Here is a 27,390-nt window from a genome sequence, read left to right as displayed (position 1 = left end):
CGAGGGAGCGGTAAAGAAATCGCTCACTTACAAAACCGCTCCGGCTGGAAGCGGCGTTTGAATAAACAGCTCAAACCAAAGCATTTTCCACTCCACAACCAGTAAAAGTGCCTTAGACTAAGGCCAGAACTTCAATTTGGGCCATTTCAGTGACGACACCCATGCAGCGGGCAGTGCACTCCCGCTCCCTTTCCCTCACAAATCAATGCCAAGAGGCACAGTTCCCACCACAGCAATAACCACAAGAAGAAGTAAAATGTGAAAGTGCTCCAGAGCGCAAAATATTTTATTTCAGAATGTACAGTGTCAAATCTTACACTTAGGAAAGAGCCGCTCCCCACGCAGAGGAAGCCTTCGTCAAGGAAGTTGGTTGGCAGTCTCTACTGAAAGGAGAACACAATCAGCAGCCTGGCTGGGCTAGAGGAAAGCCAAGCGTCTGCCTAGGTTTTGATTAGAGAAAAGTAAACCACACTGACTGCTGCTGCCCACAGCTGGAGGATGGACCACAAGGCAAAGGTTTCTAATCCCCCCCAAACAGCGTTTGACTTCGGCTACATACAAACCTTTTAGGACACACGTAAGGCGATCGAGAGCTTGGAAAGGTGGCGTTATTCAGGAGAAGAAAAGAGAAAACTATGGGGGACTGACACTGGCAATTTCACATTCACGTTATTTCTACTCAGGGGCAGAAATTCAAGTAAAATCAAAGAGGTTGGTGGCAAGTTCTAAATAAAATATGGCCTACTGATTTAATAAATATTTAAAGTTTATTTCTCTCTTTGCAGATAATTCAGATTCTTCAGTCAATATGAATGTTGCATATCATGGTTTGAAAGATTTCCTATATTAAATCTAACGAATTTAAAGTCTTTCAGTAGAGGTCTAATCCATCTAGTTTTAGTATGTTTGAAATTCAGCCGTTAGCTATGTAAGACCTCGCTTATTTTAGTGATGGAAATTCAAGAACAGAGTATTACACTGATTCTGGCACTCGACAGGAAAAGAAACTTAACTTTCAAGCTGTTACCACCTGAATTGCACAGTGCCAGCAGTTTGAAAGAAAGCAAGTAACCGTATTGCACTTAAAAAACACTCACTCATCAAATCGTACAGCATTGGCTATTATACAGAGAGCTTCTTCCCCACTATACAATTTGCTTTACAAGTAGTCTAAACCACAAACTACATACAGACTAGGTAAGATCCAAATCAAATTAGCATTAGATTACAGTCACAGTTTTCATTCCATATAGGTCAATTTATTTGGATGAGCTGTGGCCCCCTCCCTCCTCCAAAGAACCAACCAGCACCAGGCGTTTTCCAGAGGAACACCTCCAATGTCCCACACTGGGAAACCCAGTCCTGTCGGGTAAGTGTTACAATTGTGCATGGTCCTCTTTAAGGCCACAGAGTGTTATGTTACAATGTGGACATGGTTTTCCCCCCAGGGAGGGGAAGCATCCTTCAGAAATTAAGGAATCCCTGAAACTGCCTTCCAAGGTCACCCTAGTAGGTTTCAAACAAACTCATGGAATAAATTGCCTATGCAATTTACAGTTTTTGTAACAGACAGCAACTATTTCCTCCCTCGTGCCTATTCTTCATCTCAGCAAAGCTATTTCCAGCCAGGTTTTTAAAAAGGAAGTTACACATATTTCATGTTTGGTAATGGTTTGCGTAGGTGAGGTGCAAGCAGGGAGACCCAAGAGAAAAATCACCCATCATTCAATCTGTCATGTCACCTGCAGCTAGTACTGATACCATGTGCCGTAATTGAATAGTTCTTTGCATACTCAGAACACGAGTGAGAATTCCAAACACAAAGCCACTGTATTCTACTTCAGTGTTGGATACTTTCTCTGTCCAATTCTTCCTGGTCTTGAACTTCCAGTGACTGCAGGAGACTGAAAAAGGAGAATAGGAATAAAAAGCATCCTGTAAAAGCTCATCCTGGAGACAAAACACAAAGTTGGCACTGAAGTTTTGAACACAAACCCGTTAAATGGGAGCTAGACTGGTCTGTGAACACATTTGACACTCTACATGCAACAGGCAGAACTGAACTAGTAAAGCAAAGTGATGGGTTTGTTCAACAGGTTTTGTTCAAAGTAAAGACAAAGCCTTCACTCACTTGTGCAAATTGAGAAGGATTGTAGAAGGGAACTGCTCCTGCTGAAGGTCCGCCCGCAGGTGGCACAGCAGCAGGCTAGGAAGCAGATAATACTCAAGTTACAAACTGCAGAGCTCCCCTGCCTCTCAGACGTGGTTTGCTTGGTCATACAGAACAGACATCCACAGTACTAAATGCCAACAGCATGGGCAGCGCAGCATTTGTAACAACTGCAAAGTGCTGGTACAGTTTGCATCCAGATCTTAAGTATTACTTGCTGGCAAAACAATGTCACATGCACAAACTGTAAATAGCTCTGAAAATCCAAAGCATGCAAAACCAAAACAAGACACCAGTGTGACTTCACTGAATTAGTACCTTCTGCTTTTGTTAGTACACCTGAGGGCCTGCCCCAGAAGAAACATTCTACGTTGAGTTTTGCTTTACTTAGAAATATCGGAAAGAGTTTGTGTCACCCCTTTATGGTGACCCCACAGCACTGGAACTCACAGCAGAGATGAAGCATTCCTTTAATTCCTACAGGGGCTTTTGCAGATGAAACAGGTATTGGTGTTATTACCAATTGGAGGCTGGCAGCAGCAGGATGACAAGGTTTTGCTTGGGTGAGGCTTTTTAGGAGGGCTTTTTTTTTTGTTGTTGGTTTTGGTTTCGGGTTTTTGTTTTCTTAAAATCAACTGACAACTTTGGTATCTCAGGAAAGAACTGATCAAAATGACTGAGTCTCTTAGGAACATGAACATGAACAAAAAGCATGCCTGGATTACATGCACTCTCATGGATACAAACAACTCTGAAGACCCTGTTTGAGTGTTAAAAGGAACACTACATCATTAATTACTTGTGATGCTATTGTGGTGAAATGAGCAGAGGGGAAAACGACTAACAGTAGCATTAGTATTTGAGCAAATGCAAAATAAAAGGGAGGGGAGGGAAAGTAAATAAGTGAACATAAATGAGAATGGCCAGCCACATGTACCTGATTAAAATGCTGGCTTACTTCACGTGATAATGAACTCATTGAACTAGAGCGCGAAAGCTACAAAACAGCAAGAACACACAAATACAAAAAAACACAAATAAAAAAGTCGTCATGCATGTCACTGCCCCAAGCTTTCAGTTGTTTTATTTCAGTTTCAAAGTCTCTGCCAAAGGTTAAACCAACTTCAAGTTAAAACAACAAAATAAAACGTAAAGCCAGAAGTTAGTTTAAATCAAAAGGGCTTCTTAAAGCACAACATTATGTAGCTATAGAAAACATTTAGTAGGAACAAGGGCAATGTTACTCTGCCTGGCACATAGCAATCTATTCTCTTTGTTGTGTCTTGCACTCAGTATTAGTGAAATTATACACATGCATGGAGGGCAAGAAGAGATCCTCAAACTGCTATTGGCATTTTACTCTGAAAAAGGTTTGTCAAAGTCTACTTTGTAGAAAAAAGATTCCACCACGTGTAGGACACAGAGGCTGAACTTCTCACAGGGGCTTAGAGTGCTTGTCTGTACAGTTTTGGAGGCAGTCACATGATTCCATCTTGGCTAGTCATCAGCAACTGCATCAGTGACTTGTTGGTTGGCCCACGATAAATCCTCTACAAATTAATGGTTAAAATACACTTCAGAAGCCACCAGCTAACTACTGTGAATTAAGCCTTACCTCGCCTGACTGGGAGCCATCGGGGTTAGCAACAGGAAGTCCAGATCCAGGAGGAAGGATTGCAGGGTTTAAGTACTAAAGAAAAACAATGTATTTCTGTTTATCTTTGTTACTATGATGCTATCTCACATTTCTGCTGTATTGATGCAGATACATTCTCTGGTCCCTCTCCTGACACATACTGCTCCCATAGACAGAGGGCAACTCCTTATGGGCTTCCCACTTCCATTTCCACTGGCATTTCCCTTCCCCAGTTCTTTAATCAAAACACTATACACAAACATCACCCCTACAACATCATGTTTTGTGGCCATGAAACCACTACTCAGAATCATGAGGGGTTTTTAATCAGAAGCTTGAATTTTATAAGACATTTCTTCTAACCCACCTCTGGTTCCACAGTAGCAGCAGGATCTGTGCTGGTTTGATTTGCAGCTGGTGCATGTTCTGCTGCACCACTCCCTTCCATCAGCTGGGGTTCCCCTGGAACTACAAAAGAAATGGGATTTAGCCAAACACACCATACCAGGGTGCTTGATTTCACAGAATGAGAAGCAGGAACATCAGCAGAAATGAGCTTCTACAATATCAATCTTCCCCCAGGAAAAACGTAATTCAAAGAAGTAAACTTACAAGTTTACTGACCCATCTGTTTCTTTCTAAACCAAATTGGAGTTAATGAGATTGAACATACTTAATGTTTGATAAAGGCTACATAACACAGACACTCAAAAGTGACATAGATAACCCACAACCATAGATAACCACACACCTGAGTTTGGAACAAATACATTCGCAGGAATTGGCATTGGTGCCAATGGGGCAAATAGATCTGATGGTGCTGGAAGAGCACCACTTGACTTGGTTCCGCCTGGGTTCAGGACATCAACATAACGGGCTCTGCTTCCAGCTAAAACAGAAAAATCCAGAAATAATAGACAAGCCTCATGTCAGTCATTCCTGCGTCTATCTTCACCAGTCTGCTGGCTAAACCATGTTTCAGGATCAGAAAACAGTGCTCCAGGGATACAAACAGTAATACCCAAGTCATGACACAGCTGTGACAACCACCACAGTGCATAAGCTAGGCACAAACAAGGCCAGCAACAGCCACAGCTCCATGACATCACTGAGTTGCCAACTGTTCCCTGACCACTCCAGAAAACGTGAGACTTCTGCCTTCACATTTTATGCATGAGAAAACCTGAAGTCTTCTATACTTGAAGCATCACTGTTGCCTGTTACCTGCTCTCCTGGAGAACATGTTGACAGGGGCACTGGGAGGGCCTCCAGGTCCGCCTCCAGGTCCTGGTGGAGCAGCTTGAGGAACTTTAGGAGACCCTGTTGGAGGTGGTGGTGGGGGTTTGCTCTGCAGAGAACAAAAAATCCACATCAGAGTTTTAAACAAAGTACCCATCTGACTTCCCTTTTCCTTACTCCAGAGCACATAAAATAGACATACATCCTGTATGGCTGTTCCTCATCTCTCATCTGATAACTAGTATCAAGGCATTACTACAACTCATCTATGCTCACTTTGAAAGGAAACAACAGTGGTTCTTGCCATTTGTGTTTTGAGAGAGATCCTTGAATGACAAGGATGGTCAGGACCTGTGATTTTCTTTGCTACACAATGCATTGCATTTTCAAAACTACAGAATCTTCTTCCTCTTTTTCCCCCTACATTCTGTCTGGAACAAATCAATTAAGAAGCAACTGTGTAGGTGATTCCAACCTCTATGAAGGGATATACAGGGCAAACTTTAGAGCAAACTCCATTGTAAATTCAATCACAATTACTGAATCAACACCAGCAACTAAAGATACAAATGGCTCCATATGGATGGAGGCTGCAAGAACATGTAACCTGTTGCACATTTTAATCCAAATTCAGTAAAAGGCATCTCTTAAGAGCCAATAACAGATTAAAGAAGATTGTGGGCCAGTTCAGACTGCAGTTTTCCACTTGACCAAACACTGAATACTCAGATTTTTACCTCTTCTTCGGGTTCATCCAGATTAACCCAGCGTTGTTTCTGTTCATCCCAAACAATCTACAAGAAAACCACAGTCAAGCATTAGGAGATCAAACTAGCTGTTAAGTGCCTCCAGCCTCCCCTCAAAAAAGGAACTTTTCTTAACAGCCAGTCTTGGAATAAGCAGAATTCATTTACACACATTTATTTGCTTGTCAAAACAATGTTCATCTCTCATCCAGGAAACCCTTTTGAACCAACTAAAATGTATAAAGGCTTCTGTGATATAAGGGCCTTACTGATTTGTTCTTGTCATCTGGAAGGTGAGCTTCATTCTTTCCTTTTCCCATCAGCCAGCGAAACCAGGTTGCACCAGTCTAAAAATAAATGCATCTATTCAGTTAATTCTCTCAAGACCATCTTTACAGGCAGATTAAAAGAAACATCCATGCAACAATTCATTTTCTGCTAAGGACTTCAACTCTGAGCCAGATTTGCACCTAATAAATAGCAAGTTGGTCAGTCAAGACTTCTTAAATCAGTACCCAGAGCAGGAGTCACCACATGCACTAACATATCCCCTCCAGCTACAGGTACTTTCTTAGTTTACCTTTCTAGGTGCTGCCTCCTTTTTTGTTTCCTTTTTAGTCTCTTTCCCTACAGGAACAGAGGGAGGAGGAGAAGGCTGCTTTGCTGCAGAGTTGGATCTCTCTCGTCCCACAGAATGAGCAGAGGACTCTGAAGTTGTTCGGGATCTTCGCCCATAGCCCTGTATTACAAATATACAGGAAAGTACAAAGTTGTCACTGCTGAAGCAATGGATCAATGGATTAAATATAATCTTACTAAACAAATCCCTTCTTTGAAAAATATTAATAGGAAGAGATATAAAAGCAGATAAAAAGACATAAAACCCAAAACAAATAAAAAAGAAGACTTAGTGAAAGAAGCAGCCTGCTCATGGCATACCATATGTGCTGAAGACTGAGATGCGGATCTGGATCTTCGCCCTGGTGCCTGGTTAGATACAAAGCCAGGACATGCATAAGCAGCAAGCAGCTAAATATCTGACACAACATTCACTTGTTATCAAGAATTCCCACACAATTAAAGATATTCAAGCTGGTTATTGGGGTACTTCTATCTCCTCTGACATATAGGAGGTACAGAAAAAGAGCTGAAGTGTGTCCAAGCAATTGCACTGTCATGGAACTGGCCCATTAAAGAGAGATAAATCAGGGCACTGCTGTGCAGGCCAACCAGCCCATGAGAGGAGAGACACAATAAGCTGCACCAGGGAGTGGCTGCTGCATTTCCCCCACCTCCTCCAACACTGGATTGTTCTTCTAATGTTTGTAGAGCAACTCAAGCATAAAAAAACCCCATTCACTGTTTCTTCTATAAGCATGGTTAATTTCTAGTTAAAAAGTCTCTTCATCCTTTATCAGTTGCCATATGTACCCCTATTAAAAACATTTAAATTAATCTGACTTCCCAGGAGACACCAACTTCAGTGATATTTAAACAGTGAAAACACTATATATTTGAAAAAGGGGGCTGGGATTTTGATAAGACACCTTCCACATTCCCAGTCACTACAAGTGTGCTTTTAAAACAGTCACAGAACTGTTCTTTAGGGCCTCATTTGCTGATGTATGCTATGAGTTCTTCTGGCTATGAAGAATCATTCTGGTAGGTGGGAGAGGAAGGAAGAGAAAGATAAATCAAACTCCTCAGACAAAGGCCCGATATTCCCCCACCACCTTTTTTAAAATTGTAATTATGTTTAGAGAAGTTATGGCTAAGTTTGTTCTACTACTTCATTTTTTTATTCTACTGAAGGGGAAGAACAGTGGGAAAAAAAAACCAAGCTTCAAGTATTGCTGCAAAGCAAGACAGAGCCCCAGTGTATGCTTGTGTTTGCACAGATCTGCAGTGCAGCTGACACTTGCTGAAGAGATGTAGGAAATACAGATACCATGCTAGCCATCCTGCCATAGAAATCCTCCTCTCTCTGGTCAGGGAAAGAGTTCTGTGCAGGAGACTCTGGCGCAATTCTCTGCATTCCTTAAAAAAAACAAATGAGATCATGTTAGTTGGGGGGACACACAACAACAGAAAGGCCCCCAAACCCCACAACAACACTTTGAAGACAAAAGGTTTCACTAGTTAAGAGTTTTGTGCTAGGAAGAACCTGGCCTTTTAAAGAACATGAACTGTAATTGCTGTAATTTTGCCTTTTCTCTCCTGCATGAATATTAAGTTTGTTGTAATAGGTCAGGGCAGGCTGAGGGATGCAATACGCTCAATATGGAGCAGTTTAAGGTTCTTCACATCTCTAACGCAGCTCTGCCAAACTTTTGTGTGCCTGCTGCCTTCACAGGTTCCGTTGTCACTGAATTAATATGTACCAGGGTTGCAGGAGCTGATGTCCAAGGCAGAAATCCCTTAGACTCCAGTCACAGACCTCACAGACAGAACTTCCAAGCCCAGTGCACTCAGGGTTAAACCCCTAGCCTGCTGAGTCTGACCTCTCTTTTAAACTAAGCCAAATAAGCAGAATGAATAGTGAAATTCTCCACAGATGTTTCTGTGCCATTACAGGGTGGGTTTCAATTTCATCACAAGACTTGACTTACTGTTTTCTAATTATTGACATATTTTTGACATTATTCCCCAAAATATTTCATTCCTCTGATAAGGAAGGAAAGGTGTTTACTGATACCACAGACCTGTTTCCAGGTTTGTCTGCTCTTCTGACCGTGGTTCAATTTCTTGTGGAGGCCCTCCTGGTGGTACTGCTGACCCCAAATACAGTGGTGATGGTTCAGTTCCGTACGGATTTGAGAATCCTGGAGGTGCAAAGCCAGGTCCTGGACCAATAGACTGAGAAGCCACTGGATAGAAAGGGACACTTCGGACAGCTTCGTGGTCACCAGGAGGAATCACAGCAGCTGATCCATCAAGGTCAGCCTGAGGTACTGCAGCACAAAATAAAAACATTAAGAGTTATAACTAAACAAATTCCGGTGTGTGAACCTTTTACTAAAAGGATACAATGCAGAAGTGAAATCTCACTGTTTCTGCCACCCTCTTAAGTGGTTTCTATTCCAGAAACCTGAAAGGTTTGTTTTCTGTCATGAAGAAGGATATGAAGCACTAACCTGAAGGCATGAGCTGCACACTTTGCATCTGTTGAGCCACATTGGGTAGTAAGGATGCTAACAATGCATTTTCAGCACCTGGACCCACGTCGTGGCCAGCTCCTGCTCCATCACATTGACTAGCACGGTCTAATTCAGAGCTTGGTGTACTACAGGCATAGGGTGGTGGGGTGGATCTGTCTGTGTTATAAGCTATTGCACCCTCCTGCACAAAAAACCCCAAGATATTGTTAACATTAAGTTCATAACCAAGGGAACATAGAGCAAAGGAAATCTCACTTGCACTTTGTGACATTAATATATCATAAGGTCACTTCACATGCTTCTGTACTTAGTAGAATGAACAAAGCCATTTAGAAAAGTGATTTACACTAATCCGCAAAAGAGGATTTCATGTTGACAAGGCACTTTCTATACCTTGATCTGTCCATCCACATGTCGAAGCGTTACTAACCACGAAGGTTCAATAAAAGATTCCTGTTCTGGTTTTTCTTTTATCTGTGGGTCAAACAGGCGCAGCTGGGATGACATCTAGAGAAAGGAATCATTGTAGAGTTTAAATTAACCAGCCAACAAAGGCAACCTCAGCCAGAGCTTACCACCTACAATGCAAACCCACCAGTACTTAATTCTCCCTGTGTTACCTGGATTAGCTGGTCAATAAGTACAGGTGAATAGTAATGTGGGTCTTTCAGGACTGTTCTGGAAATCACTTCACAGTAATGGAAAGCCTGAGCAGCAAGTCCCATTTCAGCCAGTCGGCAAGCATAGATGAATTTAAAAACCTATGGAATGCAAGCAGGCGAAATACACCAAATGAGCAGAACATTCATAGAAGTACTGAAAGAAAGGCAGTTTGTCATTCCATTTATAAGCTCAGATATCCCAGTATCCCACCTATACCAGGTAGGAAAAAAAATTTTAGGGAAAAAGAATTCTCCTCTTCCACCCAATGTATCCAGTATAAGTTATTTATTTGACTACAGCCAGCATCAACAAATTTTGATGCGTTTTTCTTTTGGAATATAGAATTACAGTATCAAAATTACAAATAAACAAGTTCAGAATGCACAGACGACAAAAATTAAGAGAAGATTTAAATGAAAAACAGGAAAAAGTTATCTTGCACTATGTTACCCACAAACATTTCATGTTACAATGGAGAAAGTATTTGCTATGATTTTAGCACATGAAAGAGAGAAACCTCTCATTAAACCTGCTGAAATAAAAGCAACTAAAAAAGAAGCAGCTCCTCACCTGGAAGTTGGGCAGGCAGCCAGGTTGAGTTCCCAGGGACTGTGCATATTCATAGGCTTCTGTTCTCTGAATGGCTTCATTGGTGGCAAACTTAAAAAATGGCAAGCTATTTGGGAATGGGAGAGGTAAAATACCAGTTAACATTCAGGTGATATATGCTGACACCAAATACAGACCTGTCAATCAGAAATCAGCTCTGCAGACACACAGTATTAAACAAGGACAGGGCATCAAAGAGTTATCTCAAAGCCAGCTGTGGATAGTGGTGATAAGGGGACCAAGGCAACTCAGTCTCTCAAGCCATTTTTCTTTCATTTTTGCATCTAAAAAGTCATGGTTTTAAACAAAAGAGAAAGACAAACCTATGGTTTGATCCAATCAGGACAAGTTTTGTTGTCTTCCTTGTGTAAACTCCAAAACCAACTTGGGCCATAAGGTAACAAAAATGAGCAGCATCCAGCAGGCCTTTTGAAGCTGCAGAGAAATAAGTGACATAATCAAGGTATTTCTTCTCAATGCACACTGTAATTGAGTGTCCCATACTGGTTTGGCTTTGCATCCAAATACCTTCCCAACAGAGACATGCCCACATCAAACTGTTCCCCTTTACATTTTACACAGCACTTGCTTGTTTTCAAGAAAATAAGCTGAGTAATTAAAGGTTTCAGAAAGCCTTCCCTTCAGTCATCACCCTGTTCATTCCCCAAGAGTTACCAAGAGTGTCTCCCATGGTAGCAATGGTCCTGGATTCCAAGTCCACATTATTGGTCAAGTTGGATAACACCATTGCTAGATGAGGCCTCCAGTCTCCCCATTTCTCATCTCCACAGCACTAAAATTAGAAGAATTACTTAGTCAAATCAGTGACTGGAGCTCTGCACAGGTAAGTGCTTCAACCTAAAAAGGACCAAAACAACTTATCTGACCTTCTAGGAAAAGCAGAGATTACTGTTGTGAACTGCACTACTCACTGCAGCAACAATTCAGTCTCAACTGCAGCTCACACTTGAATCTTACCGTGGATGCAGCTGGCATCCTTCCAGACATGAGCTGGTAAACAGTCTGCAGAGGGTCATTAATTGGGAGACTGTTGGCAAACCTACAGAGACATTACACAGAAAAACAAAGCACAAGCATGGGGTAAGCAGTTAAGATGTATTTGAACATTCAGTGGCAGTTAAAATCCAGCTTAGTTTAAGAGAAGGAAGTCCTGTCTGAAAATACTACACTGAATAAAGCAACTGTCCAGAGGATAATGTTCAAAAGCAAAGATCACCAGTTAACTGGATCTGCCCTCTGATACAGGTCAGCCCAAAGGAAGAAACACCTCAGGATTCTCCCCAAGCCAGCTGACCAGACTTAGTACATGATTTCACAAGCTCAGGAAGCTGACAGAGTGTTTTCCTGTCCACAGCATGCACAAAGACATCTACTTCTCACAGGCAAGGAGAATGAAGGGTACAACAGAGTTCCTTGGCTTTAACAAAGCTGACAGATGGGATTTTGCAGTTTTTTCCAAGCCTGACTAACAGCACTTGTCAAGGAAGCCCACAATGACACTGTTCAAATACCACTTAACTGGAACAAGTGGCATAGAATAACTTCTCAGCTTTCAGTTTATGGCCAGCAGGCCCCAGACTGAAAAGTAACAGATAACAATTGGATGTACACCTAAAATTAAAGCTTAATTCTTGTATAAGCTGCTAAGCATAACTCATCATTTTGCCATTAAGATTTCCGAGCACCAAGTCTCTACCTTATTAGCAGAATAAGTCACACTGTACTAATCAACAAGCAAAGCAGTACCTGGTCATAACTCTTGCATGTGTTCTGCTGTCCATTTTGCTGGCAAGTAGCAGAGCATGACCCCATAAACCATGTTTCATGGCAGACTCCAAAGCATCCTAATGAACACAGAAATTAGTTTCCTGGAAACTGCTTAACATACCACTCAGATGAACGCATGAATGCTCTACAGTAGTACTTGGTGACTTCATTTAGATCAGATGCTAACACATGAATATAAACTTTATATTATAAACTGTAGGGCATAATATTTTTCCATATCAGCACAGTGCAGTGCCATGAAATATTACATACACTGCAAGTGGCAAAAATGATTATAACTGATGCCTTGAGCTTTAAGATTTGTGACAAATAAGTAAACAGAATTAGACAGATGCAGATTTGGAACACCAGTACAAGCACTCACCTTCTTGCGGCCATAAAGCAACAACTCTCTGAATCTCTCTGTCTCTTTCTCAAGACTGTCAATAGTGGTTAGAAGATTATCAGTGAGAAATGAGAGCTGGGCTTCACCAGATTCCTCTTCCACTTGTTCCAAAGCCTCGTTAGTGAAATCAATCAGATTTGCCTCATTAGGGGACTTCCCAGGAAGCCACACTGTTTTATGATCTCGGAGCAGAAGTTCTGCCAGGTCTGTTCCCACAACGGTCTGTACACATAGAGAGAACACACAGAAAAATCTGCTATTTCAACACTGCCTTCATTTTAGTTGTCATTTCAACAATATGTGACTGTCACCTCTGAGCATCTGGGGACAAGCAGTCAGTTTACCTGTCCCATCAATCCATGAACTATTCCAAGATAAGTCTCTATACACACACCACTGTCTTTTACATAAACACCATTCTGTATATAAACTATTTTAAGATAGGTAACAATTCAAGCAGTGAGACATACCCCGTTCTGCCGGCACAGCAGGACAATGAAGTCCCAGAGCAGACTTGCAGATTCTTTGTCAATTAAGTTTTCGTTCTTCAAGCACTGTGCAGCTTTATTTTGTGCAAAATTAATAACATCCACTTTGTGGGTGTCATCCCTGAAAACAAAAAGAACAGGGCAAAAGGAAGAAAAAAGCTTTAATGAGAGAAAAGTCAACATTGAGGTCCTAACTGTGATTAGTATGAGGAACAAATTTAAAGATCATGTCTTATTTAAGCACATGAAAAGCCACCAATATTTGAAGTCAGTTTAAGTCCTGCAATTTACAGACAAATGTTCAATGAAGAAATGAATTCTGAAATCTCTAAGAACATACTTTGCCAGAGGACCAGGAAACGCTCTCATCTCTTCCTGCTCTGGAGAACGTTGCAACATAGTCTAAAACACAAATACAATCCGTAAGAAATCCTTATAACTACAAATTTTGCTTTTTAGCAGTAAAACGCCCAAACCTGAACATAACCCACAGTGTAAGCAAGCCTGTATCCACCACCTCCCTTTTTAACCTTAAACTTTACCTCCATACTGTGTATCTCAACCAGAGCTGGCTGTCCTTCTGAAGGCAGGTTTGGCAACACTTTGATTAAGAAGCCACCAGGACCAAACCTGCCACAGATATGAGGCACTGAAAATTTCTCAGGTGTTGAGGGCCTTAAAGGTGCTGAAATGGGAAGAAACAATAAAGTAAAACAAGTAACCTATCTTGCAACTAAGTAAACTTGCAGATGTATTTATCCAAATCAATAATCCTGCAGCACTGGTGGAAAAACCCTGCCACTCAATTTGGCTGAACTTCATATACAGCAATCAGTTCCACTATAGCCCCCAAGATCTTCTGAAGATTTGCAACAAGAACAAAACTAAACTACAGAACTTTAAAACCCACTTATTCTGTCAGTGTAGGGGCTTTGATTATTTGTATCAGACACATTTCCATAACCTCTGTATAAATACATGATGCATCTTCACAGAGCTAATGATGTACTTCAACCTACTCTGAAAAAGCTTTTCCAGAGAAAACAGTGTTTTGTTCCACATCAAAAGGGCAAGAAGAAACTATGGGAAAATCTGAAGTTTAAGCTAAACTTTATAACCATTCCCCATGAAGCACAAGCAGTATAGTTAAAAACCTAAGAAGACATTTACAAATGGAAGTATGCAGTATTTAATAGCAAACACTGCAGCTACTACAGTTCTGTGATATACCCAGGTTTCAACAAGCAAGTTATCCTTACACTGGAAAAGGAACAGAACTTCATCCACATATATTTGTGTACATACACTGTGAATCAGCCTTTTTTTTTTCCCTGTTAACAGGTTCACTGAACACATGAAAGGCATTTCATACACTACATATAATAATCAACATTTACAGCAGTGTAAACTACCAAGGACAGACAACCTCACAAGCCCATGCCTTCCCTCCTCCTTCCCCAGTGGTGCCAGTACCTTGTTCCACTGCTGACCATCCAGTTTCAGGTGGGTAGCCATAATCTGTAAAAGGCTGTTGTCCATCAAAGTTGGGAGCATATCCACCATAGGGATAATCTGCATGGAGTGACGCTGCCTGCGCGGTTTCATATGTATTAGCTGTTAGATCATGATTACTTCTATACAGCTGGCTCTAAATAGATCATATTAGTAACTGTTAGCAGAGAGCATGAAGTTACACAGAGCAAGCAATGCTGCAGGCGTGAATCAAGGCAGTAAGCGTGTCGTCTCTCTGGCTTTGATTCTTTACACTGCTCATAAACCAGGCTTCCTACATCTCTGCTTTGGAGGAAGCTCTCCAGCAATCCACCTGCAGCAACAGGTTAGGGAAAATAATTTGTACCTCCATGTCTCCCCTCAGTGTTTCACTACCATTTGATCTGTTCACAACCAAGTACTTCCAGTTCTCTCACAATGGAAAGTCAATGTGCTTGTGTGAAGACCAACATTACAGAACAAGTTACAGGTGTTGCTGTATCAGCAGCTACTGATCAGAAACAACATTCACCTCTGCTGTAACACTGACAGAAAATTCCAACTGATTAAGCCTGATGAATGCCTAAATTACTTCAGATGCCTACAGATGAATGCCTAAATGATCTCCAATACTACTTCCAATATTAATGAATTTGCATTCAGACTGGAAAACCACCTAAACCTTCCAGGAAATATCATGAACCAACACAAGACTACAGCTACAACGACACATTCCAGTAGCAAAGACTGTACTCCAAAAGCGACCCAAATATTCTGTGTTTTTCAGGTATTGTACTTATGGCATGAGTAGATGAGTTATTAGTTAGATTTGGGTTTTGCTTTTATAGTCAAAATAGCATTTTCGTCATCCAAGTACAGAGTTAATCTTTTAGCAGATCCCAAGTTCAGTAATAGCATTCATGCTATTCATGATGTGAAAATCAACATAACACAAAGCCAGGCACATCAACTACATCCAAGCACAGTAAGGGCAAAGTTCTCACAAACAGCAAATGGATTCAGTAGAAGAAATTTTCCATTTCTCTGTGTGTGGCAACTTGCACAGCTGGAGTGCTGATTTTGGTTAAAGTTCTCTTGACAACTTTGATAAATATTAAGTTCAAAACTATGTTACAAAACAGCATTAACTTAAAGAATAGAAGTTTTCAAAATGCATTTTCCCCCCAAGCTAAACCCAGAACTATTTCCATATTTCTCATGTTTCACCCACCCTGAACAGAGAAAGACCCAGCTCAGCTGAAAGAATACTTGATGTGACCATCTGAAACTCACTTGCTGAGAGCGAGAGCTGAAACTACTCTGGTGACTGTGAACACTGCGGGAGCTCCGCAGACTGTGGCCAGAATGCTCACTGTGCACACTGCGTCTGTCAAACTCATCACCGTAAGGATCTCGATGGGGTTCAGATTCATCATCAAAGCTTCCAGTAAAACGAGGGTCATATCTCCAGTTATCATCATATCGGTCATGTCTGGAGAGCCAAGAAACATATAACCCAAAAATGAACAGAGCCACCTATATCCCCGAGGGAAGTGACTGCACTGCACACTTAAGAAGAAAGCTGTACCTAACTCCAGCAGAGCTCTGAGATAATTTCCTAGACTGAGATTATTACAGTAAAAAACCTGATATTTCTTCAAGAATATCCAGAATATTCAAGGTCAAACTGACATCCTAGAAGAGACTCCGGGTACGAAAACCCACAAAATATTCACCCATCTGAAAACAAGTCCTACTCCTGAAATCCTTGTCTTGATTGACATGACAGCTCATCTGTCTTCCTCAATAACCTATATTAAAGCTAAAGAAAGGAGTAGCAAATGTATCTGTAATATTGCTTTTCAATAGTCTGTTACAGGATGCATCTGCATTCCTAGACAATATCGAGAGGATTTTACTTAAAGCTACATGATACCTCAAAATCCTGATGCCTGATACAAGTATCACAACAGTTCATAACTTCTGAAGGCTTTGGGGCAGATCTTCAGCAAGTAAAGTAATATTTCTGTCAGTGCACAAGCAAAGCCTCATCCTTTGCCTGAACACTTACTATCATAACTTCATTTTCTGGTGACACATTTGACTGGGGGACTCAACCCTCAAGAAGCCAACACCAGATTCTATACCTTTACTTGGACACAGATACACACAAGTTCTCTGATAACCATCAGCACCTAAGCCTGTGCTGCCTAAGATCTGGAAAGAGCACCAAGAACATGGATCAAATGGACAAACCTGCTTCCATACGGATACGCTTCTCTCTTCTGGTAAGGGTTGTGTTCAGCATCATACCAATACCTCTGATCATAACTTCTAGGATCTCTGTATCTGGGGTCATATGCTGATGAGTAACGTTCCCAGCGACTTGGATCTTTGGGAAATAAGAAGAAATAGTTTAGCTATTGGAAGCTATTGCCTATAACATCTTCCTACTCCTCTCTCTTTAATGACATGCTGATTTGGTTATGATAAATAGCTTAACACTTCAGAAGGGACAGCATTCACCAGCAGACAGATAGATCTTTTCTATCAACTTTCTAACTTGATCATAACATGGTAACTCAACAAGTACTAACAGAATCTTTGTGATCAGTTTCTAGAGCATTGTGCCAAATGTCTTGGGATGTGGACAGATGTTGCTTTAAATCCTCCCAGGGACCATACAAGCAATTATCTGCAGATTACCAAGGCCAGAATATCTCTGTGAGCAGAGAGCAGATCAACATGGAGAAACCAAATTCAAATCATGAGTCAGTTCCTGGTTACACCCACCTAAAATTTACTTTCCAAGCCTGCCTGCAGGTTACACACCAAGGATGCACCTCAGTGAACGACAGGCTTGCAACGCACTGAAGAAAACTACTCTGTAGACTCACAGTGGTGTGCTCTCACAATGAAAAGCACAATGAAGGCTGGGAGTGAAGAAAAAACTTACTTTATTTTCTGTTTGTTACTTCTACTGAATAAAACTCAGGAAGGATGGCACAATATTAAGAACTGAAATAAGTCCAAAGATCAGTTTTCAGCAAATATAACCTCATTCTTGCTGGTTGTGGAAAGCATATCAGCTTTATTAATATGGAAAAATATAATAATTTTCTGATCTTAAAGTTCCTTTTTCCTACAATTTTTTGTTAAAACCTGCAATTTTCTATAGAAAAATTCAGAGTTCATTTTGAGACATTACCTCCATAATCATATGAGTTTGGGTAATAGCCTGGGTAATAATCACTCCATCCACTTTTGGTATAATAATCTTCAGCATACCCTTGCCTGAAAGAAAAGGCACAAGTATGAAAAATTATTATTCCTCTTCAGTCTCTTCTGAAGTCAACAGGAGACATAAAGAACTATGTGCCACAACTGATCAGGTATGGAAAGCCATTTTTAGGACCATCCCACAATTATGAGAAAGGCTGGAAGATGAATGTTAGTATGTCTAACTGTATGTACATGTACATATATATGTGTATCTACACATGTACATATTCTCACACACACATACATGCATAGCAGGTAAAGATACATAATGTGGAACAATAGGAACTTTCATGCTCCTCTATAGCTGATCATACAACTGATAGTACAAACTCCAAAGTGGCCAAGCAAGTCAAGAGATGCTCCTCCCTGGAACACGTGGGAAGTTTGCTAACACAGCACCTGCCTCTGCAGAGGAGGATATGTGATCTTATCAGATCAGATTTATCCACCCAAACAATCTGCTCAGTCTCCTGCAGACAGATACTGTTCCCCTCCCCAAACACAGTTTCCAAAGCTGCATTAACACTGGCACATTCAGGGCAACTTTGAGACACGCTATCACTGGCTCTGCCACTCCCAGGCTCTGCTGCCCTGCAGAACTGTACCACAGTCCACATCCACCTGCGCTGTCATGTCACGCCTCAACACACACTGACAGAGCTGCTCCTAACAGGCTTTGATCTGCCCGGTGCCACCTGTAGGCATTTCAACCTCTCATAAAAATAGTACATTAAAAAGAATAGGCACCAGGAAGCGCTACTGGAGGTTATTATCTCATTACAAGATCTCACAGTGCACTTAGATTCACTTGAGATGATGATAAAAGTTACCACATGCAGCCATTGGTGTCTACTCCTCAAGGCCAACGTGCACCTCCTATAATCTTCTGGAGGTGGTAAGCAAAATGTATTTTCAATCTGAAGACTGCTCCATTAAGTGGGCTGCCAGCAACAACAGACAACTACTGCAGAGGGTTTCATCCTTTCCAGTCAGGTAACTGGGGTTCTCCCTTGGAAACCTGAAACCCACCCGCCAAGTAATGCAGCAGTAACATGTCATCATTAATCTAAAGTTTATACAGATCACTTCAGCAGAAGAAAGCAGTAATCCCTGGAAGGGAACTTGCTGCTTCTTGCTTGAGAAATAATAGATTCCATTTCTGCTTTGTATTTAATAATACTTGCAAGTGGCATCTGAACACGTTATTTCCCTCTCTCAATTTTTTTCTTTCACGTAATCAGACAGACCAAGACTTTGAAGCTTTCCTGATTCACATACTACCTGCATCAAAACCTGTAGTGAAGTCAGTAGGTGCAACGTGCCCACATAACACCTTTACTACACAGAGTTTGGGAGTTTTGAGAAAGATGATCCACACAAAGTAACCATCAGACAGATTAACCAGAGGCAGCACCAGAATGTTTTCACTTCATTCATCATCTCTCAGAGCTAATCTAAGCACCTGGTCCATCACAGTGACCTCCTGCCTGGCAGAAATGCCAGCAACCATCCAGGGAACTAAATGAAAGGAGTAACAAGGCTTCAACAACAGAAAAGGCTGTGGAATTGTATCCTTTTCAGATATGGCATTTGATCCTGCCCGTTCCTATGGCAGCACACAATGAGGTTTTGAACTTCCTCACTGAGGCTTATGCTACAAAACTTCAACAGCCATCATTACACTCACTGCTTCAGGGTCTTTACTTTGATTTGACTCAATTTAGGAACTGCATACCTAGAAGAAGGCCTGTCAGAGCAATGACTTGCTCTGGAACTAGGACGTTCAGGCTCAGGATACCGGTAACTCCCAGGCTCCATGTAAGCAGTGCTGGTGCTGTCATAGTGCCTGTACCGGGGGTCATACTGTCCGTAGGCATCCTCCTAGAAAACAGATTGACACATATGGGAGGAGGCTTCCCACCCCTGAGAATGAACCTTTAAAACCAAACAAATCACCATCCACATCACAACTGTGGAACCTGGAGGGATGCAGATCAATAGACTACAGTATAGCTTTCAATACCTGCTGCAGCAAGTGACATTCAAGTCTTTAATATGCTAAACTTAAGGGAAAATCATTATGTCTGGACCAAAGGCAGTTCAACCACTGTGCCGGCCACTCTGCTAACCTGCCAATAATACAGGCAGCAGATGGGAACCAAATCTGAACTCCTGGGCAGCTAAAACAGTTACAACTGCCACCTTTTTTCAAAGAACTAAGCTGACATCTGTGCCAATTGGAACTGGTATAAGCAACCACTTTAAATTTTTATAATCTTTGTAATACAAGTTTTGTTACTGCTATCTGGAATTTCCCTACAATTTAACATCAGTGCTGTACTGAATGCTGGTCACAACACAACTGCTTAAACTCATAATTCAAAGATGAAAATTACTAATACATACTGAGAGGGGAAGAAGGGGAAAAAAAGAATTTACCATGTAATAAAGATGAGCTGCTGTTCTGGGGTCTGCAGGAGGATAAGGTGGTGGATATGGAGGCTGGTAAGGATCATAAGGATGTCTGTAGTAGTAGTAAGGATTCTGGGGTGGACCAAAGGCATCCTGAAGAGTCTGAGGCAGGGATGGACGTTGCAGGTCTTGCTGCACATTTGGCATTGCTGGCTGACTGGTGGTGCTTGAAGGGGCTGTGGATGTTGGAGCACCCGGTGGCTGTCCAGATGCTTGCTGCTTGTCAGGACTCATCTGATCATACCCTGTTGGCTGCTGTGCTGAACTTGCCTCCCGGGGAGCCACAGGCTGAGGATGGCTGCTCAGCACCTGGTTCTCATGCTGCTGTGACACCTGCATGGCCTTAGCACCTGCAGTAACCTGGTAGTTTGAAGGAACCGAGGGCTGCCCAGATGATGCCGGCTGCTGCATCTGAGCTCCTTGCATTTGTGGTTGAGATGGCAATGCTCCCTGTGCACCTCTGTCTGATACAGCCTGATGCTGTACATCTTTTGTCACCTGTTGATAGAAATGTTTGTCATGCATCTCAGGGAGCCCCTGACCAGCTGAGTGCTGAGGACCACCAGGAAGTGACTGATTGTGCACCTGTACAGAATTACTTGCACTGCTTGTCTCCACCGTCCGTGTCACTGTGAAGTCGACCACTGCAGCAGCTTCTCCTTTGCCATTTGAATGATTTGCACAACTATTAGCCTGTATTACAGAATTAACAGGGGGGAGTAGTGCACTTGCACTTCCACCAGGGAGATTTGTTCCAGGAGAAATGGATGAGTTAGACCCTGGCTTGCTGGCAAATTCAGGAACAAAACCTTCCATGTTAACATTCTTTTGCCCTTCTGGAGTCAAATTAAGTGGAGTTTTCATAAGCAAGTTGGCAGGCTGATTAGAAGCAGCATCAGAGGAATTGATAGGGCTTTGTAATAGATTATGTTTTAACAGATTAGTATTTGGAAGTGCATTCACTAATAGGGGTCCAACCTGCATCACGGGTAATGGCACATTTTCCCCAGAAATGATCCCACCAGCATGCGAAGGCTGGGGACCCATTGCAGGCTTGTCCCCAAGCCCAGAGTCCTTCACTGGCTGATTGTTTTCATTGCTGCTTAGCTGATTAGACAGAGAAAGAGAAAAATTAATTGGCTGAGCCAAGTTATAGCTTTGATTAGGCTGAGCAATCAGGATAGGCTGATTTTGCAAGGACTCTGTAGGTGGAGAAGACAACAAACTTGCATAACCAGAACTTGCCTGAGACTGAAGTGCCTCTTCTTCTCCCATTTTGGGAGGATTCTCCAGATTTTCAGAAGTTATATTTCCATCCTGGGGAAGCTGCACACCCATAGCCCCTGGTTTGCCTGGCTGCTGATTAGCCAGGCCTTCTTCCGGTGGCTGAATGACTTCTACAGTTTGTTTGGCAGGTACATACACTGCAGGAGCAGCAGGAGCTAGAAGAACATTTCCCCCAAAATTAGGCAAATCATTATGAGCCCACAGAGTTGTTGCTGGGCTATCACACTTCTTAACTGCTCCCTGAGCTCTTGTTGAGGACCTCCTCTCAGATACTGATTGTATGTTTTCCATAACAGGTCCAGAGTGCAACGTATTTCCTGCTTCACCAGTGACTGCAAGAGGCAGTGGGTGTACTGGAGGCATGAAAATAGTTTCCAGATTATCTGGTGGCTGTTCAAGATTGCCTGGGGATGCAGCTGGCACAGCTGCATTCTCCTTGATATTCTTCTGGTTTGAGTGGTTCTCTCTTAATTCAACCACCATCTTTGCTTGGTCAATCTCTGCAGGTTTTATACCAACTCCATGGGACCTCACAGGTTCAAAAGAACTGTTTGCACTTGTCTGAAACACTCCTGTAGGCTTAGGGGGGCTTGGGGTTGGAGGCTGGGAGAGGTTACCATGGTAGGTCTTGCCCAGGTTTAGCTCACTGGAATCAACTCCTAAGGGAGAGGAGTCAATTTGTTTAAAGAAACTGGCAGAAGATTCTTCATCAGGCCTCCCACTTTCTTGCTGAATAAATGTACCAACTTGCTCTTGAGGCCTTGCTGAGCTGGAAGCACTCCTGTGGCTAATGGTGCTGTAGTTTGAAGAGACACTATCTGGTCGGACAGGATGAGGTAATGAATCAGGTGCCTCCAAATTTGGTCCTCCTTCAGCATGGCTCACAACAGCATTCTTTGGAAGCATCTGACTTGGAAAGGAGCTGTATCTGTACAGATCAGAGCCAGCAGCAGGGGATGAAACACTGATGCTCTGTGGTTCACTTGGCAGCACTTCTTGATTCTGAATGCACTCCAGGTTCTCAACATTTTCATACTGTGACCCACCAGACATGTCACCTAGACATGCCTTGTCATCACCAGCAAACATAGAGTGCTTAGTGGCCTGTGCCTCCTGCTGACTTACAATTTTAGGGAAGGACTGATCCATTCCCTTTTGTACCATCTCACCGACTGACCCTGCACCAACCTGTGCCTGAGAGAGAACATTTGCTGCAATGTGCTGAGGATGCAACGGCTGGTGGTACAAGGATGCTGAATTGGGCTGACAAGCATCAAACTCTGTTTTGTCAACCAGGTAATTTTTTTCAGATGAAAGTATTTCTTCATTTTCTGCCTCATCCCCTTTGAAAAACATAGAGAGAGTTCCTGGATCTTGATCTGTGGGAATAGGTCTGTTTGCTGTTTCAGACATATCTGGAACCTGGTTTTGGGGGTTATTTTCCTGAGCTGTGGGAAGGACAAAACTGGAGTCTTGCAGTGGTGGCTGTGGGTAAAACTGTTCCTGGTATGGTTGACTTAACCAAGCATTAGTCATTTCTGTGTTCTGCCTGAACACATTGCCAGGCTGGATGCTGTTCATGTGGTGGCTGCTATTTGCAGAGCCATTTTTCCCATTCTTTTCACAACCAACAGCTAAAGGCGCTTGCATGGCATTTTGTGGAACACCTTGGTGCACAGGACCTTGATGGAAATTTGCCTGTAGAGGAGGATGAGAAGCGCTAACAGAAGACTGAGAAATGTTTTGAACATCAATCTGAGAAGACGGCTCAGGATAGGGCACAAAATTTCGAACTGGAGACTGCAGGTTACCTTGAACAGGCCTCCACTGAGACACAGGCTGCTGAGTAGGAGGAGGGAAGAACGCTACTGCACTGGGTCCTGAAGGAATGTCATTTGGACCTCTACTAACATCTTGTCTACCTCCAGGTTTGTTTGACACAGCCATTCCAGGAGGCACACTGAAAGAATTTTCAACTGCTGCTCCTGTACTATAGTGCAGTGGTACCACAGGCCCTTGGAATCCAGGATCTGCATTTGGATGCACTTCCGCAGTACTGTTCATAACATATCCTGGGGACGGCAAAGGAACTGGAACATTAGAAAACGTACTGGGATTGATTCCTGGTTGAGGTACAGGAGCTGCTAAAGGTGTGTGCAGTCCATGAGGACTGTCCCCGGCACATGGCGGTAAAGTGTGCGTATGGGCTGGCTGTGGACATCCCGCGGCGGAAGAGCTTTGCATAACCAATGCACTGCCCTTGGATGGATTATCTACAGGGGAACCCTGTGGAGTCTGTCTGCCAAATGCAAAAGCGTATGTCACAGGCTGCACCGGGGCAGCTGGTGCATTTGCTCGTTTATTGAGTGAGCTGTTTCTCCGGTACATGTTCCGAGGGATGCCTGCAGGAGGTGGAGCTGCTGCTCCTGCTGGCACAGGCTGCGGAGGCTGCTGCATGATGGCCTTTAACAGGGTCAGATGGGAGATGACAAACTTGTAGTGGATGCTGTAGAGAGATTCCTTCTTCCACCCTGTTAAGGCAAAACAGATGACAAATCAATTTCCTTTCTCATAACACACACAGCACTTAAGTAATTTTTATTTTAGAAACAAAATTACTCAAAGAATTTGAAGTGGAAAATACCCCTCTCTTTCTCCACGATACATAATACACACACAACATTGTATTTCTAAATCCAAGTCCAGGTTTAACTGAGTCTAATGCTGTGTGGTAACAATGTACATTATTTAACCACCATATTAACAAAAAGCTCCAAGTAAGAGTAACTAAACACAGCCGGGTCCTGTGCAAACCTTTACATCTCAGACTGAAACACCACTGGTTTTACACTGTTATACTGCCCCAGATTTCTTTTAAGCAGGGACATGCATCATAGACAAGAGCCAGCAGTAGTCAGCCTACAACAGAACCTGCAAGCACTATGGTAAGCTCAATGGAACTATAACAAGTGGAGAAGTTATTATCTAACTCTAATTCCATTAGAGATGATCTTCAGCTCTGTTGCTCAGTGTGAGTGAACCTTTTTACAGGTAAGAATTCAGTATTGGTCCAGTTCAGCTCAAGAAGCTTTAGCAACACATGAGTCTTGTTTTCGAGCAGAGCACAAGAAGTATCATTTATATCATGTGGCGTGAAGAACCCGCAGCAATCGTTTCATACCAGATACACTTCTGGTTACAGAACACAGATAAAAGCTGTGCAATTTTTAGGTTTAGGTTGATTTTGTGTGTTTTGTGTTTTAAGATTCAGCATCTTGTCAGTAATAAAATGGGAAGCCAGAAAAGTCAGAGGTTTGTAATTCAGCCAAAATTTTAATAGCTCCAGAGAAGTTCAAATGCAAACCACTTCTGGTTTCTGGTTAAACAAAAGTACATGTTGAGTGAACACTGTGCAACCACATGTATTAAGGATTTATAACTGAAAAATGCCAATACATGACCACAACATGATCTATACAGACTTTATGGGACTTCAGTACAACTTTCCCTAGGCAAAAGAACAGTCACCTCCTGGAAAGCCCTACCTTACCTGAACAAAGTGTTGCTATCTACCTAACATAAGATTGATTCCTACCTGTTCTGTTCTTAATAGAACAGTTTAACAGAAAAGCTGTTTCTGAAACACAGTTGAGCACAAAACCCAACTGTTTTACCAAATTTTTACCGAATTTTTTTCCAAATTTCAAATGTGGATTTCACTCCTTACCCGTCCTCCCAAATGTACTCAAAGAGAAAGAACCCAATCCTTTACCACTCTTTTGTAACAACCAGTCCCAGTGCTCAGCTATTACACCAAGTGGAGGGTTTACTTCAAAGTGTTGGTTTGCCATTCCTGTGGCTAGAGCTCTAATGTCACATTACAGGAGTTCAATATGAGGGTATCAGCTTCCTCACGGGAGGAAAGTTAATATTAACAGACTGCACGCAGGAGGAAAAGCATTGCAAGCTTTGGAGATTTAAGTCCAAATAAAATGAATGTGCCCATGTCAGGTAATTCAAACAGAAGATATCAGTGGGGTGAGACTGACTCTCCCTGCCCCCAACCCAGTATTAACAGAAACGCTGATTTTAATAAATGCATAAATAGGAAATAACCACTTAAGTTAAGAGCAATCCAGCTCTGCTTTACCTAGTCTGGAAATTTTTAACTTTCTGCAGGTTTATTAATAGAGAAAGCAGAGCAGGCATCTAAACATTAGCAGATGTGCCAAAAAATGTTACCAAAGAGGGGAAAAAAGATTAAATCTACCCTGTAGGCAACATCATTGATAAATTTCACCTGAGGAGCTCTACAGCCATGATTATTTTTAAACTCCTCTGGAAATTAATCTGTGTGAAAGAACAATTTATTTAGGGGGAACTAATTTAATTCTCTCTACAACAGACACAAGCCAAACAAGCTACTCTTAAACAGCGCAACTGTGCCCACAAAACAGGTTACAGAGTGCTAATATTAATTCTCACATGTGCCTACATATACACATGCACACATCCGTTTGCACACACACGTGCATGTACCAAACAATCAGTATTAACATGTTCACACACAGAGATTCCAAACAATGAGAGCAAAGTGAATAAAACCCCTGCTGCAATCCCAAAGACAAGAACAGCTGGAAAATGAGATTTGCAGCTTTAAAATCAGCACCAGGGACACCAGTTTTTCAGATTTTCCTTTCTGTGTAGACAGCTGCACATCTACAAACATGTGGGTGACACTTGGACTGGACACACTCTACATCTTCAGTACTCTTGAGAGCTTCCTTCTGGCCTTCTCGTAAATGACAATGATAGTTGCAAGTGTTATTCAGTGAAAATGTACTGATAGGACAAGGGGAATGGCTTTAACCTGCCAGAGGGGAGACTGAGATGAGCTCTTAGGCAGAAGCTCTTCCCTGTGAGGGTGCTGAGGCGCTGGCACAGGGTGCCCAGAGAAGCTGTGGCTGCCCCAACCCTGGCAATGTTCAAGGCCAGGTTGGACACAGGGGCTTGGAGCAAGCTGCTCCAGTGGAAGGTGTCCCTGCCCGTGGCAGGGGTTGGAGCCGGATGAGCTTTAAGGTCCCTTCCAAACCAAACCATTCCAGGATTCTCTAAGAATTCTTTCAGAATCAAAATCACAGGGATCTGTAGATAGAAGCAGCATTAAATATTCCTGTTTGCTCTGTACAGGAGACTGACCACGGCTCCACTACACCCGCAGGTCCCGACACATTCGGGCAACCGCACTCCTGAGTCAGCACCAGTTGCTGCTCCAACAAAGCCCTGAGCTCCAGCACTCCACAACACAAAAATCAACCCCAGCCTGCGAGAAGTTCTGTGTCTTGTCAAACGGAACACATGGTAACGAATGTCAGGTGGAGCTTTCTACTGCAGGGTCTCTCTTTTGCTCCTGCACCCCGTGCAACACCACTCAAACACCGCGGTGTGCGCACGGTCCCCCTGTGCCACCCGAGCCGGCCCCAAACAGCCCCAGTCCCGCAGGAAAACCCGCCCCGGCCGCCCCTCACTGCTTCCCTCTCCGTGCAGCACCACGATCTGCCCCAGCAGGGGCCAGCGGCCGAGCCGGGGCTGTCCGCGCCCCGCCGCCTCCCTGCGCTGCCACAGGCGGCACCTGAGGCTCCCCCACCACACAGGGGAGGCACCGGCCGCCGCCAGCCCCGGATCCGCACCTCAGGCCCTGCGCTAAGCACACAGCCCGCCCGCGCTCCCCAGGGCTCCCGCCGATCCCCGCCGGTCCCTGCCCGTCCCGCGGTACCTGGCAGACCTCGGCCGGCGGAGCCCCCTCAGCAGCGGGCGCCGCCCCCCGCCACGGCCGCAACACCGGCCCCGTCCGCCGCCATCTTGGAACATCCGGCTCCGGGGTTCCGCCGCCGCCGCCGACGTGTCACGCCACGCTGCGCCGCGCGATGACGTCACGAGGCGCGCGCCCGTCTG

The 27,390-nt window shown here is 43.1% G+C and overlaps 1 protein-coding gene across 7 annotated transcripts; it reads right to left on the bottom strand.

The window, feature by feature from the left end:
• Window positions 1-252: 252 nt before the first annotated feature.
• SEC16A (SEC16 homolog A, endoplasmic reticulum export factor) lies at window positions 253-27,390 on the bottom strand. 7 transcript variants are annotated; one of them, XM_080630514.1, is made up of 32 exons: window positions 27,212-27,390; window positions 20,116-23,966; window positions 19,412-19,557; window positions 17,603-17,688; window positions 16,651-16,786; window positions 15,688-15,886; window positions 14,377-14,551; window positions 13,446-13,588; window positions 13,244-13,305; window positions 12,886-13,024; window positions 12,395-12,637; window positions 11,989-12,086; window positions 11,200-11,281; window positions 10,897-11,014; window positions 10,545-10,656; window positions 10,183-10,288; window positions 9,570-9,710; window positions 9,343-9,456; window positions 8,926-9,130; window positions 8,494-8,742; window positions 7,740-7,828; window positions 6,372-6,530; window positions 6,061-6,138; window positions 5,783-5,839; window positions 5,031-5,154; window positions 4,558-4,695; window positions 4,174-4,274; window positions 3,786-3,860; window positions 3,108-3,167; window positions 2,132-2,206; window positions 1,794-1,904; window positions 253-383 (listed from the first exon to the last, which is right to left on the bottom strand). In XM_080630514.1, exons 2-31 carry the CDS (start codon window positions 23,890-23,892, stop codon window positions 1,836-1,838), a joined length of 7,356 nt encoding a protein of 2,451 aa, XP_080486640.1. In that variant the 5' UTR covers window positions 23,893-23,966; window positions 27,212-27,390; the 3' UTR covers window positions 253-383; window positions 1,794-1,835. The 7 variants fall into 7 exon arrangements, with proteins under 7 accessions (XP_080486640.1, XP_080486641.1, XP_080486638.1 ...); XM_080630515.1 differs by having other exon boundaries at window positions 253-380; XM_080630512.1 differs by having other exon boundaries at window positions 253-1,904.

Source organism: Psittacula echo, assembly GCF_963264785.1.
Source record: "Psittacula echo genome assembly, chromosome: 16".
In the NCBI taxonomy this organism is placed as follows: domain Eukaryota; kingdom Metazoa; phylum Chordata; class Aves; order Psittaciformes; family Psittacidae; genus Psittacula; species Psittacula echo.
This window is presented reverse-complemented; position numbering and strand designations above follow the sequence as displayed.

What these genes read in the sequence shown, in the direction of transcription:
- SEC16A (XM_080630512.1), bottom strand. Translation starts at nt 23,892, where the DNA reads ATGCAGCAGCCTCCGCAGCCTGTGCCAGCAGGAGCAGCAGCTCCACCT. An exon ending in TTGAGATACACAGTATGGAG is followed by an intron (nt 13,306 to 13,445) that starts GTAAAGTTTAAG and finishes TTTGTGTTTTAG; the next exon opens with ACTATGTTGCAACGTTCTCC. An exon ending in TGCTTTATGGCCGCAAGAAG is followed by an intron (nt 12,087 to 12,394) that starts GTGAGTGCTTGT and finishes TGTGTTCATTAG; the next exon opens with GATGCTTTGGAGTCTGCCAT.